We start from the raw sequence: 17,500 nt of genomic DNA, 5'->3' as shown, positions 1-17,500 counted from the left end.
GGGCACGAGACATAACAGGAAGAGGAAGTGGCTATTTAAACAAATAAATGCGGCGCTGGGGAGGCCAGCGTCTGTCAAAGAGAGAGCTTTAATCAGGCCGACCACAGGGGCCGCGCGGGCCGCTCCCTTCCTCCGCCCCAAATAAATTGCCCCGATATCTGCATTTATTTATAGATATGTATACGTTACACACACATACACACGTACACACAGACAAACGTACGCACGCGTATACCCACACATGGGCTATACAGTACATGTACATTGTTCTTCTTCATATCCTTCCATTTGAAGTTGCCATATTAATATATATATGTAAGCGCACACACACACACACACACACACACACACACACACACACACACACACACACACACACACACACACACACACACACAATGCAACTATTTGTAAGTCAATTATAAAACTAGAATAATAGCTCGCATTGCATATATATATATATATATATATATATATATATATATATATATATATATATATATATATATATATATATATATACAACCCAGTCTCACGGAAATATGTGTCACTGTCACGTCATTTAATCTATTCATTGGTGATCTGGGACGCGTAATTTCTAACAATATGTCAGCTTTTGGCCACCAGTTTCTACTTTCACCTTTGATTCTGAGAAATTGTGACATTTCACGGATATATTTTGTGCAGGTGCGCTGCTCTGTAGATACACTGCGACGGAAAAAAAGGTAGCTGCTTCATCTCTTCTTTTTAGAATGAGTTTGAAATTATTAATCATATCAGACTCCTCCTTTCTACGACTCAACCAGACACACCTGTGGATCACCATAATCAACACACCTGCTTATCTACTCCGGCTTTTTAACCATTCACCGCCAGATCGTCTCTAGTCAGTAGAGTTCATGACTTCCAATGTCGCTTGTTCTTGTATCAGTGATGGTCTGGTTCTAACCCGATCTGTTTCCGTCCATACCTTCCGACTTCCGCGGCGCTGTCTTTCCACATCGACCCAGCTGGCCTACCTCATCGACCACGACCAGCCTCCGCTCATTCCCTGTGAATAAACATTTGAACTTTACAACCCTCTGTTGTCGTGCCTTTGGGCTCCCCCATCCCCGGACGGTAACAAGAGAGCCGTTACTGTGAAGAGGGCCGAACGCGAACATCAAATTATACGGTGGTTAACATTTCTGGCGTTTGATCTTTATATTTAGCTAAGAGGAGAGAATATTGCGTCTTAGAAAACGTTTATTGCACTAACTGAATTATCAGTGCACCCTCGGGATTTCAGTAAACCAGCAAAGTGAGCTATTTTGCTCGTTTTATAATTGACTTACATGTGGTTGCATCATTGTGTCAGACGCATTTATCAAAAGTAATTTCCATGCGAGGCTGAGAAGTTCCTAAAGCGTCCAGCAGAGGACGCCAGCGGGTTACCCTGTCCCAGACATCGCTAGCGAGCCTAGAAGATGACGGGGCAAACCTATGGGAACCAGGGCCAGTAGCAGTACCGCGATACACCTGGATATACAAACGTGGGTTCAAATGAAGGAAGCTTTCTTATAGCATTATAGTCCAACCTGCCCTCTTATTAAATGTAATCCCTCGTTTCCCTACAGCCCTTAGTCGTTGGTATACATGACCTTTGACTGGGAAACTCCTCGACCTCTTATAAACCCTGTTTCTTGCCCTTACTGCCTCATCACCTTCTTCCGCATGGCTGAAATTCGTAGCGGCAGACAACAGAACCGCATCAGTAGCATCTCATCAAGAGCAGGGGCAACAGAGAGGGACCCAACACCTCCACAGTGCCATCATCACCTACACACAAACCAACCGTCTCCACCCCGCCCCCCACCGTCCTGTGTAGAGATACTGCACCACACGGGTTATCATGTCCGTTAACGTTATGTATCCTGACTCCTTGAAAATCGTCCTCGAGACTGGTCTTTGCTGGACGTTAACTGCGTCGTTCTGACCTACTGGTATACAGCGCCATCTAGGCGACCAGGGGAGACAGTGCAATTATTTTTTTCTTCCAAATATGAAATTATTATTTTCTTTATATATATATTTTTTCCATGGAATATTTTGTCCATGTGGTAAAGGCAAGGCTGATATGGATTCACTCCCCTTTGAAATTATGAATGTCCCTTTCAGTTCGTGTTTGAACTTCATTTCTCCATATCGGACGCCAAGCTGTTTAGTGATTTTATTACAAATGTATTATTCATGACAGAGCTCTCCACTAAATAGGTAAAATATCTTATTTGGTTCTTGCAGATGATTCCTTCCGATGAGGTTGACTGTACCGTAACTGACTGTACCCCTGAGACGGCAGCGCAACGCAATATAGATCATCTTTACCGTAACTGTAACCCTGGGACAGCAGCGCAGCGCAATAGAGACCATCTTTACCGTAACGGTACTCATGACGGCAGCGCAGCGCAATAGAGAACATCTTTACCGTAACTGTAGCCATTAGACGGAAGCGCAGCGCAATCTAGAGACCGTCTGTGAAGAGACGCGCTCCGCGCAATGCTTCGCGCTGGAACGCAGTGAAACCCCGATACACATTACCACAACCAGTCGGTGGTTTATCCTTATTGTCGAACTTTTAACCAAAGACGAAGACTTATAAATCTAACTTCTTATGAAGTTGGAGTAACTCAGGTTTAAAGAACATGCGGGAGAAAAAATACGAAACCTCAAAAGTTGGTCTGTATAGAAAATATCTGCTACTAAATACTATACAATACGATACTAATATTATTCATATGGAACGCATCAATAATTCCTATTCTTAATTTCTTACAATTTCTTAATTTCTTGCTCAAGTTTTAGGCTACTCCAGGACAAGGGCGCGCGCACATTCGGGAGCGCGCTCCCGAGTTCTTGGGTAGCGGGTGGGTGTTTATGATGATCTCCAACATTCAGGACAACTCCCTCTGTGCTCCACACACACACAGAGACACACACACACACACACACACCGGGACCCACCGACAGAGACCCTCGGAGTAGTGCGGACTGTGATCGACCTCTGAGATGTGGATCCTTCATCTCGCGATACTTTTGGGTGAGCTGCGATCGAATTGTTATTTCATTGTATTTAGTTATTGAGTTGTTTGTTGTTGCGTTAAAACTGTGGGATTAGGGGCGTGTTGCGTGTTAGTGAGAGCGGTAAACTGAGTTTCTCTTTCTCTCCTCTCTGCCAAATCCATCCTCTCTAACGATGCCCATGTGGATGTGGTTACTGTTTCTGGGACATTACTGGGACGTTACTGGCATTCCCAGTGCGTGTTTTCTCCAAAGTGTTCCCTACTCATCCTGTCACCTTGTAAAGAGCACTTATCTCATTGCTTTGGGCTTAAAGTAAGCAATAGGTTTGGTTTATATTCCTGTGTAGCACTCGATAGGCCTACTTTTATCTGTTTTTAACCACAAGCCGAGCATATGGCCTCTTTCTCCTTGGATCAGAAATAGATTTCATGTGACTCCAATCAAAACAAGCTCAGACCCTACAAAGACACACGTTTGCGTCTGTTGAGTGCAACCAATAGAATTCAAGATAATTAGCTAACACACACACAGTTCAGAGTGGGTCTTACTTTGCTGTGATGCAAGCGGTTTTTCTAACGGTTTGGAAATAACTATAAAGTACTTCTAGATCATTGAAATTCATGTCCTTTAATCTAACGTCTTCTGAGTCGCGAACTCCATCACTAAAAGCCGTTACCTCTCCGCCCCAGCCGTGGGATGGCGGGCCGGGGCGATGCTCCCCGACTTCGGGGAGGGCTGCACCGTGGGGAGCTGCTACCCCGCCACGGGGGACCTTCTCATCGGCCGCGAGGACAAGCTCAGCGTCTCCTCCACCTGCGGCCTGGAGGAACCCGAGCGCTACTGCATTGTGGGACACCTCGAGGTAAGTACCGTTCTTTTCTTCTTGCCTCGTCTGTCACTGTGTGTGTGCGCCAGTGTGTGCATGCGTGTGTGCCTGTGTGCGCGCGCGTGGCCCTGTCTGCGTGGGCGCGCGCGTGTGCCTATGCGTGTGCACGCCCTCCTGTGCTGCATGAGTGTGTGCGCACTCGTGTGCCTTGTTTGCGCGTGTGCGTGTGCGCGCGTGCGCGTCTTTGTGACCATGAGACGTCCGTCGGTGGTGTAGGAGGGTTGGTATTCCACGGCACAATAAGCACAGTGTGTTCCACAACTCGTCTCCTGTGAGTGTGCTGACCTATGATGGAGACAGTTCATTTCTTTCTTATCAAAGGGCCTTCTGGGTGATGTCTGCTGGGTAGGGATGTGAATGCTCTCCTTATGAAACACGGGGCCCCCTAACCCCCACCCGGGACTCGAGGGGGGAAGATATAGGAAGAATATAGAATATAGGAGTTGGGAGTTGAGCAGCTTAATGCGTTTCCGCTTTCCCGCTAAGCATTTAGGGAATGGGGGTTTCGGGGTAGTCTGTTGGAATGCCTCCCACATTTATGATGTTGTTTACATCGGGAAGTTTACACAAAAGGAGGTTTCGATTTCAGGCTTTGGTGTAATCACACTGCAGCTGGCTCTGGTGTTGACAATGCATAACAACTGCTGGCACATACACGCACGCACACACGTAACCACACAGACACACACACAAATCTGCACGAACAAACACGCATACACGCACGCACGCACATGTAACCACACACATACACACTTAACTACACACACGTAAACAGACAGACACACACACACACTGACGCACACACACAAACACACACACAAACACACACACACACACACACACACACACACACACACACACACACACACACACACACACACACACACACACACACACACACACAGACAAGCATAGGCACACAAACACACAGACATCCGTGAACAGATGCGCGCACACACATACATACACTCAAGTACTGTAATCAAGCCGACGCAGACACAACTCTGTTTTTTCCCATGGTGTTTCATCATCTTCATGTGTCTTCTCATCCTCCTCTTCCCCCTGCTCCCCCACCCCCTCCTCCCCCTCCTCCTCCTCCTCCACCTGGTGTTTCATCATCTTCATGTGTCTTCTCCTCCTCCTCTTCCTCCTGCTCCCCCACCCCCTCCTCCCCCTCCTCCTCCTCCTCCTCCTCCTCCTCCACCTGGTGTCTTCTCCTCCTCCTCTTCCTCCTGCTCCCCCACCCCCTCCTCCCCCTCCTCCTCCTCCTCCTCCACCTGGTGTTTCATCATCTTCATGTGTCTTCTCCTCCTCCTCTTCCTCCTGCTCCCCCACCCCCTCCTCCCCCTCCTCCTCCTCCTCCACCTGGTGTTTCATCATCTTCATGTGTCTTCCCCTCCATCTCCTTCCCCTCCTCCTCCCCCCCCCCCTCCTTCCCCTTACCTTACTCAACCTCCTCCCGCTCCAAATGCTTCTCCTCATCCATCTCTTCCTCCCTCTCCCCTTCCTCCCCCCTCCCCCCCTCCCCCCCTCCCCTCTGCCCTCCTCCAGGGGGAGAAGAAGTGCTTCACGTGTGACTCGAAGCACATGTATGACGAGCGACTGCACCCCGACAGCCACACCATCGAGAACCTGGTCACCACCTTCGCCAGCAACCGGCTGAAGACCTGGTGGCAGTCGGAGAACGGTGAGGCCCACACACACACACACACACAGATGTACACGCACACACACACACACACACACACACACACACACACACATACACACACACACGCACACACATCAATGTCCATCAATGTCGCCTTCAATGTCTCCGTCCTCTTCCTCTTCCTAATCCCCCAAGCCCCCCCTCTCCTCCTCCTCGCCCTCACATGTGGGAGAGAGAAATAGAGAGTAAAGTAGGTTACGTGTGTGTGAGTGTGTGTGTGTGTCTAGTGTTTGCGTGAGTGTGTGTATTGCTTGATTGTGTGTGAGGGTGTGTGTTTGCCTGAGTGTGAGTGTGTGAGGCGCAGTTCGTTCCCATGGGAAGCTGTCGCCGGTAATTGGACGACAGACAGAAGATCACAGAGAGGGGCTGCTCCAGCCAATCAGAGGGGAGGGGCCGGGTTTACAGGTGTTCCGGAAAGGACTCAGGAGCAGGTGTGATGCACAGGGAACCAGATGTGTTTCATTCCAACTACTGTATCCCACACACACATATACACACACACACACACACACGCGTGTGCAATCATACTTAAACACAAAGACACACACAAAGTGGTTTGTAGGAATGCATGGTGACTCATGCACAGAACACACAGATGTCTTAGGGAGGACATGCATGGGATTTCCGTTTCCTCTGAGTCTCCCATGCATTAGCTGTTAAGCCTGCAGCAGTAAGGACACACACACACACACACACACACACACACACACACACACACACACACACACACACACACACACACACTGTAGATTGATTGGCTTCAGCTGGTCGCGGGACTTAAGTGTGAATGTGTGTGAAAGTGTTTGGAATGCCAACTACTTTTATTTTTTTCCTATTTTTTAATCTAAACAAGCGTGGTAAACGTTTTTGACGAGATCCAGCTAACATGCTCTCTCTCTCTCTCTCTCTCTCTCTCTCTCTCTCTCTCTCTCTCTCTCTCTCTAAGATATGGAGAATGTCACCATACAGCTGGACCTGGAAGCCGAGTTCCACTTCACGCATCTGATTATGACCTTCAGGGTAACCCCCCCCCCCCCCCTCTCTATGAATGTCTCTCTCGCTTGTCTCTCTATGTCGTTATTTGTCTCTCTGCCTCTGTCCCTGTCTCTCTTTCGCTATCCCCCTCCATTTATTTCTCTCTCTCTCTCTCTCTCTCTCTCTCTCTCTCTCTCTCTCTCTCTCTCTCTCTCTCTCTTTCTCTCTTTCTCTCTCTCTCTCTCTCTTCCTCTCTCTCTCTCTCTCTCTCTCTCTCTCTCTCTCTCTCTCTCTCTCTCTCTCTCTCTCCCTCCCTCCCTCCCTCTCTCTCTCTCTCTCTCTCTCTCTCTCTCTCTCTCTCTCTCTCTCTCTCTCTCTGTCACTCACAGCAGAACATAACTTTATGAATCAATCCACACAAAAAATAAGAATAACTCGATGTCATGAGCCGACCACCAGAATCAGTCATTGTTATTGGGGGTTGACACAACGTTCTGTGACAGCACACAACCAATGCGTCGCAACGCGCGACTACACACAACCACGACGCAACTCAGCCCGGATTCCTCTGAACGTTCCCGTTCTCCGCAGACGTTCCGGCCGGCCGCCATGGTGATCGAGCGCTCCATGAACTTCGGGAAGACGTGGCAGGTGTACCGCTACTTTGGCTACAACTGCCAGACGGCGTTCCCGGGCGTCTCCCAGGGGCCCATGGTCGACGTGGACGACGTCGTCTGCGACTCGCGCTACTCCGACATCGAGCCCTCGACCGAGGGAGAGGTGGGGGTCGCTTTGTGTTTTGTTGTTGTTGTTGTGGGAATTTTGTGCGTTGTGTGTGTTGTTGTTTTTTTTCCCCTTCCTCCTATCCCTCCTCCTCCTCCTCCTCCTTCTCTTCCTCCCCTCCCCTCCCCTCCCCTCCTCTCCTCCTCCTCCTCCTCCTCTCCTCCTCCTCCTCCTCCTCCTCCTCCTCCTCCTCCCCTCCCCTCCTCCTCCTCCTCCTCCTCCTCCTCCTCCTCCTCCTCCTCCTCCTCCTCCTCCTCCTCCTCCTCCTCCTCCTCCTTCTCCTCCTCCCCTATCCCTCCCCCTCCCCATCCTTCTCCTCCTCCTTCCTCCTATCCCTCATCCTCATCCTCTTCCTCCCCTCCTCTCCTCCTCCTCCTCCTCCTCCCCTCCCCTCCTCTCCTCCTCCTCCTCCCCTATCCCTCCTCCTCCCCATCCTTCTCCTCCTCCTTCCTCCTATTCCTCATCCTTTATTTGTTAAAGTGTTAAAGGTTGATGGGCCTGACTGAAATTTGTGTTCCCAGGTGATTTTCCGAGTGTTGGACCCTGCCTATAAAATCGAGGACCCCTACAGCCCTAGGATTCAGAGTAGGAAAAACCTTTATTATCAGTTTATATGTTAAAATAAAAAGTAACTACTAAATTTGACCGCTGCCTATTACACTTAGGACGAATATTTACGGAAAATTCCCAAAGTTATTCCCACATGTTTTCCTTTGGAATCTTCCTGCCCGTTTCCTGCCCACACCTATCTTTCCGTCAGACTGGTAGCACACACACCACGGCTGTACTGTAGAGTGATTTGTAGTTATCTGTCACCATGGCAACCTATCGGACACCCCGGTCACAGTGACCGACCAATGGCATTTCACACATGGACGATGCTCTCGCATCGGACATTTAACTTGGTTTCGACTTCCTGCTCGGTCTATTGGTCTCCTCTCTCTCTCTCTCTCTCTCTCTCTCTCTCTCTCTCTCTCTCTCTCTCTCTCTCTCTCTCTCTCTCTCTCTCTCTCTCTCTCTCTCTCTCTCAGGCAAACACACACACGCTAGTTAGTTGGAATGTTTGTGTGTGTCTGTGTGTGTTCAGAAGATTCAGTTTGACCTGCCTGTGAGGTCCAAGTCTTCTAACTGTATATAGACTAATGTCTGCGTGTTACTTTTAGACCTAATATCTTGGATTTTAAGTCTAGGAAACATTTTCTTTCTGTAAAACCTAACCCCCCAATAGCTAGCTACAATATTCTGGAAGTTCTCCATGATGAATTAGAATTTATACAAATTCAGCAATCAGCTAATTGCAATCACAGCACACATTGAATAATGAATCATGACTGAAAGTTCATTATAAAAGTGAGAACTTTTATAAAAAATTTGCTTAGATTATATGTGTGTGTGTGTGTGTTTGTGTGTGCTTTTTTTGTGTGTGTATTTCTCCTTGTGGGTTTCTGTACGCGTTTGTTTCTGTGTATGTGTGTTTGTGTGTGTGCGTTTGTGTGTTTCTCTCTTTGTGTCCATGCGTGTGTGTGTTTGTGTGTGTGTGTGTGTGTGTGTGTGTGCCTTTGTTTGTTTGTGTGTGGCCGAGCGTGCGTGGGTGCATGTGTATGTGTTTCTGTGTGTGTGAGTGTGTGTGTGTGTGTTTCTGTGTGTGCGCGTGTGTGCGCGTGTATGTTTTACTCTGTGTGTCCGTGTGTGTGTGTGTGTGCATGCCTTCATGTGCGCCTGTGTGTGTGTGTTTTTGTGTGCGTGTGTACGTTGGTGTTTCTGTGTTTCCTCATACGCGTGTGTGTGTGTGTGTGTGTGTGTGTGTGTGTGTGTGTGTGTGTGTGTGTGTGTGTGTGTGTGTGTGTGTGTGTGTGTGTGTGTGTGTTTGCTTCCAGACCTGCTGAAGATCACCAACCTGCGCGTGCGTTTCTCCAAGCTCCACACTCTGGGCGACAACCTGCTCGACCACCGCGACGAGGTCACCCAGAAGTACTACTACGCCCTCTACGACATGGTCGTCCGCGGCAACTGCTTCTGCTACGGGCACGCCGCCAAGTGCGCCCCGATGGAGGGGGCACGCGAGGGCGTGGAGGGCATGGTGGGTGGAGCCACGGCGCCCCGTTGCATGTCACATGACGGTCTTAATTGAGCTAATTAGCATAGACGACTGCTCCTTTAACGTTAGCCGACGCTAACGTTAAAGGAGCAGGGGTCTATGCTAATTAGTAACGAATCTATGTTAATTAGCTATGTTAATTAGCTACTACTGGATAATGGGTAGAAAGAGTGAAGCCGTTTTTTTTTTTTATTACATTATTTTGAGCGTTAGTTAGAAACTAGATAGCGGATCTCGCATATCGCACCTTTAATAGCGCTCAGCTTAGCGTTTATTCAAATTTATACTTTACGTCAATTGTGGAGGTATCGACCCACAACTTTGCACACTTCTTAAGGGTGATGGCCTTTACATGCCTACGTAGTTGTGTAGGTTCCGGCGCACAAGTTGTTGCTAGGACACCTAACATATCAATGTTGTTTCCAGAATAGGGGCATTTCTATTGTTTATGGTAAAAAGTAAATGGTAAAAAAAAATCCACAGACAGTAGTGTGTGTGTGTGTGTGTGTGTGTATGTGCAGGTGCACGGTCGCTGTGTGTGTGAACACTACACTGAGGGTCTGAACTGCGAGCGCTGCCAGGACTTTTACCACGAGCTGCCCTGGAGGCCCGCCCTGGGATACAACACCAACGCCTGCAAGAGTGAGCCCCGTGCACACACGCACGCACGCACGCACGCACGCACGCACGCACGCACGCACGCACGCACGCACGCACGCACACACAGCACACACGCACACACGCACACACACACACACACACACGCACACACACAGAACACACCACACACACACACACACACACACACACACACACACACACACAGGAACACACAGGAACACACAGACACACACACACACAGAAACACACACACACACACACAGGAACACACAGGAACACACAGACACACACACACACAGAAACACACACACACACATGCAGGAACAAACATTAACACACACACGCAGGAACAAACACATACACATAAAGGAACACACATACACACAGACATGCAGGAACACACACACACATGTAGGAAGACACACACACACACATGCATATCCACACACATGATTTCAAGATTTTAATGAACACACACACACATGCAGGAACACACAAACACGCAAAAACACGTTAACCAATCTGCAGACTCACTGACTCAAAGCAAATAGTTTATTTGATCTTTAGTTTCGCTCTAACTCTCTCTCGGTCCCTCTCTCTCTCTCTCTCTCCCCCCCCCCTCTCAGGGTGTGAGTGTAACCACCACTCGTTCGCGTGCCACTTCGACATGGCGGTATACGTCTCCACGGGCAACATGAGCGGCGGCGTGTGCGAGGCGTGCCTCCACAACACCACCGGACGCCAGTGCGAGCAGTGCCGCCCCTTCTTCTACCAGCACCCCAACCGAGACCTGAGGGCCCCCCACATCTGCGAGCGTGAGTCGCACACATGAATGCACGGACGCGCACACACGCAATCAGAAACAAACACACACATGCCTATTGACAACTGGCCGGGGACTACAGCTGGGAATGAGCCAAATAGTCTAAAGCTGCTCCTTCTTTTACTATACAGTTAATCAAAGGGGACTGTCCACGAAACTATAAACCAATGAACTAAACTTAGCTAAACTAAACCAAACTTAACACGCAGGTAAACACACAAACACACGCTGTCACTCGTAAACACAGACGCACAAACACAGATGCACGCACACACACACACAATCACATTCATGTAAACACACAAGCACACATCCGCACACACACACAAACACACACACAGACATACACAAACACACTCACACATTTGCCTGGATTGGAGTTGCACTTCCTATCCAAAGGTTTTCGTTTTGAATCCCTGTTAAACTCACACACACACACACACACACACACACACACACACACACACACACGCAGAAACAAATTATTCTTCCCTAAACAGAGTTCCATGTATTATAGGTTTTGATATAAATTGCAAAACAAGCTCACATTCTATTGTAGGGAAAAGTTAAAGAAATGGCAACCGTTCAGAACCAGCTAACTTAGTTCAGGCCAGTAGTTTGAACCAAACAGGGAAGTAGGAGGGATTGGATTGTGACACATGTCAACATGAATCACGTGACTCATGTTAAGTACGATAAGCAAACCACTCTCATGCTTTGTACACTCACCTCCGCTGACGATAAGAAACATTCCCGACTTTAACTTTGACTCAAAATGACACGTCTGTGGTCCTCTTTACCTAAACTCTGCTCCTTAGCGGGTAAACAGCACCTTTCTGCAGCGTTCGTGGGATTCTTAACCTTGACCACTTTGAACCACACACACACGCACACACACACACACACACACACACACACACACACACACACACACACACACACACACACACACACACACACACACACACACTTGGATCACTTTGAACCACACACAGAGCAGCTGGAGTGGTGGTCTCCAATCAGCCCCCAGGCCCTTTGAAAGGGTAGCAGCTGACAGTAGCCATGGTTACTGTGTGATTGTAACGACCCGGGAATCACCGTGAAGGAGTGAAAAGGCCTTACTCCGGCCCCCCTCTCTCGGTGCCCCCCCCCCTGTCATTACCGCCCGGGTCGTGTGTTTAAGCGATCTTCATGCGTTGTGGTCCTGCCGTTAGCTCTACACGGCGTTACGCAATGCTAACGGAGGGGAGGGGCTTCTTCTAGAGGAGGGGCTTCTTCTGGGGGAGGGGATTCTTCTGAGGGAGGGGCTTCTTCTAGAGGAGGGGCTTCTTCTGAGGGAGGGGCTTCATCTAGAGGAGGTGCTTCTTCTGAGGGAGGGGCTTCTTCTGGGGGAGGTGCTTCTTCTGAGGGAGGGGCTTCTTCTGAGGGAGGGGCTTCTTCTGGGGGAGGTGCTTCTTCTGGGGGAGGTGCTTCTTCTGAGGGAGGGGCTTCTTCTGGGGGAGGGGCTTCTTCGGTAGATGTTGAGATGTCAGCGGTATACTCAAGTATTACAGAAATAAGAAGAAGAGTTTGCATTGATTGTCTATTAACTGAGTGAGAACAATGTTGAAAACCATATATTGTTTTTGCATTGTAGGCTTGAAGATTTTATAATTAGCAACATTAAGGATATTGACATCATTAGTGAAGGCCATATCTCCCATGTCTATCCTTTGGAAACTTCCTATAACTTTATGCTATATAAATTCATGCTATGCATAACGTCCTTCAATGGAAGTCCAGCTTCCATTCACAGAGAGAGTGTGCAAAACACGTCTACGCAGATGACCAGCAGCCCATCTAAATATACCGTCTATTGTTTCAGAACATTATGACCTAATTGTTCTCATCAAGCGTCCGTTACACTTCCCCTGCCTTCCTACAAACTTTGTTTACACGATGACATGGACATCCTTGTGGAGGGAAATGACTCCATCCGTTTGAATTGAATACACAGGGGGTAGAGTAGTGTAGTGTACTTGCTAAGGTGTTTGACCTGTTTGACCCAGCCCAACTGACCCAGGTTCAATTCCCCAATGTCCCCAATGTCCTCAGCCTATCTCTAGGCCCCCTTAATTATCATCATTAAAGGTACATTATGCAAATTCTTTTTTTTTTAATGTGCTCTGAAACATATTCCGTCGTAGACTCTAACTTTACCGCCACAGGTTCAAGGTTCGCTTTTTGAAGGTGGGCGGGGCTTGGAGAGTTATCAAAGATTACACTGGAGCTAGCTTGAAATCGCCCAATCTTGCATACTCTACCTTTAATCACATACTCTACCTTTATTTACATACTCTACCTTTAATTACATATTCTACCTTTAATTACACACTCTACCTTTATTTACATACTTCACCTTTAATTACATACTCTATCTTTAATTACATGTATCCCGGTTCACAGGTCGCTAGAGGGAAAACGACGAGTGCAAAAATATTAAAATAGTAATCCTAATATTTGTGTTTTCTCTTGTTTCATGCAGCGTGTAACTGCGACCCAGAGGGCTCCCTGCAGGGGGGCATGTGTGACGGCCGCACCGACGTCAGCGCGGGGCTGATCTCGGGTCAGTGCCGCTGTAAGGCCAGCGTGGAGGGGGAGCGCTGTGACCACTGCCGACAGGGACACTACGGCCTGGGACAGGGGGACAGCGGCTGCCTGCGTAGGTCACACACACACACACACACACACACACACACACACACACACACACACACACACACACACACACACACACACACACACACACACACACACACACACACACACACGCACCGACACACACACGTGTTACACAAAAACACAGACGGTTACACGCACACGCACACATAGCCTTGTGATTTGGCGGTGGATACATGGACACGATACAGACCCGTACTTAAAGATACAAACATGTAAAACACAGACACACACACACACACACACACACACACACACACACACACACACACACACACACACACACACACACACACATTAGAGATCCATGGACACTGACCTGTACTTACAGATGCAAACATGTAAAACACACAGTGACACGCACATACAAACGCATGCTTACATACAGAGATACATGATAACCGATTGAAAGCACACTCATACATACAGATATAAACACACATTCATACGCAACAGTTACACACACACACACACACACACACACACACACACACACACACACACACACACACACACACACACACACACACACACACACACACACACACACACACACACACACTCACTCCCACAGGCATGCAGACTAACTCTAATGGTTCACATGTTGCGTCTATTGTTTCATAGTGTAGCGGTTTATTTATACAAGCCTTTTTAAGTCTCTCAGAGGGAAAGCACACCCCATGTACAGGAAACAGTCTGTAAGAAAACAGTTATGGGTGAAAAAACAGGCAACTTCAAAGAGGAATCCAAGTTCCAGTTTTTTTTTGGATTGGAAGTTCAGCGAGGCAACAACAACTACAGGATAGTAGTAGCATAGCATAGTTTGTGTGCAAAATATAAACAGAAAAGATGTATCGTATACACAGCAAGAGTATCAAAAATATAAGCTGGAACCTGAACGTAAACGTACAGATGGGCTTATCAAATAAATAAGGTGTTGAATAAATAAACGGTAGGAGGTCAGGTAGCCAGCTGGTCAACCAACTATTCGAAATGCAAATAGATACCAATCATCTGTTAGCAGTACCGTAAATAGTTCAGTACTGGTGTTTACTAAATGGAACAAAGGTACACGGACAGTTTTATTGGGACTGGTCGTTAAACGATCGCTGCTGCTTTCTTAGCGTTCGTAGCACCAAGGCTAGTCTTCATAGCACCAAGGCTAGTCTTCTTAGCACCAAGGCTAGCCTTCTTAGCACCAAGGCTAGTCTTCTTAGCACAAAGGCTAGCCTTCTTAGCACCAAGGCTAGCCTTCTCAGCACCAAGGCTAGCCTTCTTAGCACCAAGGCTAGCCTTCTTAGCACCTAGGCTAGCCTTCTTAGCACCAAGGCTAGCCTTCTTAGCACCAAGGCTAGCCTTCTTAGCACCAAGGCTAGTCTTCATAGCACCAAGGCTAGCCTTCTTAGCACCAAGGCTAGTCTTCTTAGCACCAAGGCTAGCCTTCTTAGCACCAAGGCTAGCCTTCTCAGCACCAAGGCTAGCCTTCTTAGCACCAAGGCTAGCCTTCTTAGCACCTAGGCTAGCCTTCTTAGCACCAAGGCTAGCCTTCGAAGCACCAAATCTAGCCTACTTAGCACCAAGGCTAGCCTTCCTAACTGCTAACTGCTAACGGCCTGCGCTATTTTGCGCTACCCTCAAATGATTTCTATCAATGTATGTACATGTTCGGCTGCGTGCGTATGGATGTTAAACCGATCCACTCGGAGCGATCGATCTATTACCCTGGCTGACCTTTGACCTGTCGTCCGCCGCAGCGTGCACCTGCAACGCGCTGGGCACGTTGCCGGGGGGAACGCCCTGCGACATGCACTCAGGGAAGTGCCTCTGCAAGAGGCTGGTCGACGGGGACCACTGCGACCTGTGTCTGGTACGGAGGCCGAAACGCACGCGCGTGTGTGTGTGTGCGTGCGTGCGTGCGTGCGTGCGTGTGTGTGTGTTTCGAGGGTGTGTGTGTGTGTGTGTGTGTGTGAGTGGGTGTGTTTATGTGTGTTGGTATGTGTGGTGTGTGTGCTTTTTACTGTTAACATAAAATAAACATGTGTTTTTATTTATGCATTTTTTTCTTTGCTCTTTGTGTGTGTGTGCGTTTGTGTGCATGTGTAGTATGAGTGTGAATGTGAAAGGTTGTCTGTTAAGGCATGTGTGTGCACTTGCTTGAATTGACCATTTACGTAAAGGAAGCATGTGTTTTTGCTTATGTTTTTAATGTATGTGTCCATGCGGTTTATATGTATATGTGTCAGTGTGTTTTTGGCAGTGCGTGTGTGTGTGTGTGTGCGTGTGCATGTGCGTGTGCATGTGTCCCTGTTATGTGTTGTATGTAAATGTGACGTGTGATGTGCCTTGTCCCTGTATGTTATATGTGCTGCAGAACAGGAACCTGCTGGAAATCAGTTATTTTACTGAGACAGGCCCGTTTTATATTGTAACTTTGTTACTTCTAATACTTTCCTGTATAATAAATAAAAAAATAAATAAAAAAAAAGTTATCTTCGAGGGGTGTAGACCATGCAGCCAGACCCTCATTAAACACCCTCTCTCTGTGTTCCCGTGCAGCCACAACACTGGGGCTTGGCCAATGACATGGACGGCTGCAGAGCATGTGACTGCGACCAGGGCGGGGCTATCCACAACAAGTAGGAACAAAACGTGTTTCAACCAATCCTGGCGCAGCATGAATCAGCGTCAGGAGCTGAAATAGGACTGAATGTTAATTTAAATGCACATGTAAGTGAATAGGAATATAACTATCCCATCTCTGTGTGTGTTTATTCCTGTGCGTGCCTGTGTGTGTGTGTGTGTGTGTGTGTGTGTGTGTGTGTGTGTATGTGTGTGTGTGTGTGTGTGTGTGTGTGTGTGTGTGTGTGTGTGTGTGTTCATACGTGTGTCTATGTGTGTGTGTGTGTGTGTGTGTGTGTGTGTGTGTTCATACGTGTGTCTATGTGTGTGTGTGTGTGTGTGTGTGTGTGTGTGTGTGTGTTCATGTGTGTGTCTGTGTGTTTTTGTGTGGACGTGTGTGTGTATTGTGTGTGTATATGTGTGTGTGTGTGCCTGTCCTTGTTTGTCTGTGCATGTGTGTGTGTGTGTGTGTGTGTGTGTGTGTGTGTGTGTGTGTGTGTGTGTGTGTGTGTGTGTGTGTGTCTGTGTGTGTGTGTGTGTATGTGTGTGTGTGTGTGTGTAGTTGTAACCAGCACACAGGGCAGTGTGAGTGCCAGGAGCACATGTCGGGGCGGCGCTGCGACCAGGTGGACTCTGGCTTCTACTTCATCGCCCTGGACCACTACACCTACGAGGCCGAGGACGCCGCGCACGGACCCGTGAGTCTGTGTGTGTGTGTGTGTGTGTGTGTGTGTGTGTGTGTGTGTGTGTGTGTGTGTGTGTGTGTGTGTGTGTGTGTGTGTCGGTGTGTGTGTGTGTGTGTGTGTGTGTGTGTCTGTGTGTGTGTGTGTGTGTATCGTTACACACATAAGCCTCCTTGGCTCCCGGACCGATGATGAAAAAAAAGGTTACAATATAAGATAGTTGATAAATGTGTATGATTATTTATGTTTGAGATTATTATATGTATATACTTTCATGATATGAAAAATATATGATTTAATGTATGCATATACTCTTTATCATCAAACCATCTCTCTCTCTCTCTCTCTCTCTCTCTCTCTATCTCTCTCTCTCTCTCTCTCTCTCTCTCTCTCTCTCTCTCTCTCTCTCTCTCTCTCTCTCTCTCTCTCTCTCTCTCTCTCTCTCTCTCAGGGCGTCACGGTGGTCCCTCGCCCGTCCCCATTGGACCGGAGCCCTACCTGGACAGGTGTGGGCTTTGTCAAC

The 17,500-nt window shown here is 48.1% G+C and overlaps 1 protein-coding gene across 1 annotated transcript in view; it reads left to right on the top strand.

Moving 5' to 3' along the window:
• The first annotated feature begins 2,826 nt into the window (after positions 1-2,826).
• Positions 2,827-17,500, top strand: part of LOC115542660 (laminin subunit beta-1) — a 46,837-nt gene continuing 32,163 nt past the window's right edge. The window contains exons 1-14 of the mRNA XM_030354987.1: positions 2,827-3,076; positions 3,750-3,922; positions 5,498-5,633; positions 6,604-6,677; positions 7,224-7,412; positions 7,937-8,000; positions 9,293-9,495; positions 10,035-10,155; positions 10,761-10,949; positions 13,482-13,658; positions 15,430-15,542; positions 16,232-16,311; positions 16,857-16,992; positions 17,429-17,500. The exon at positions 17,429-17,500 is cut by the window's right edge and continues 87 nt beyond it. Of these exons, the coding sequence (XP_030210847.1) occupies positions 3,046-3,076; positions 3,750-3,922; positions 5,498-5,633; positions 6,604-6,677; positions 7,224-7,412; positions 7,937-8,000; positions 9,293-9,495; positions 10,035-10,155; positions 10,761-10,949; positions 13,482-13,658; positions 15,430-15,542; positions 16,232-16,311; positions 16,857-16,992; positions 17,429-17,500 (1,758 nt within the window). The 5' untranslated portion in view covers positions 2,827-3,045. The remainder of the gene's footprint in view (positions 3,077-3,749; positions 3,923-5,497; positions 5,634-6,603; positions 6,678-7,223; positions 7,413-7,936; positions 8,001-9,292; positions 9,496-10,034; positions 10,156-10,760; positions 10,950-13,481; positions 13,659-15,429; positions 15,543-16,231; positions 16,312-16,856; positions 16,993-17,428) is intronic.

Source organism: Gadus morhua, chromosome 4, assembly GCF_902167405.1.
Source record: "Gadus morhua chromosome 4, gadMor3.0, whole genome shotgun sequence".
Classification (NCBI taxonomy): domain Eukaryota; kingdom Metazoa; phylum Chordata; class Actinopteri; order Gadiformes; family Gadidae; genus Gadus; species Gadus morhua.
This window is presented reverse-complemented; position numbering and strand designations above follow the sequence as displayed.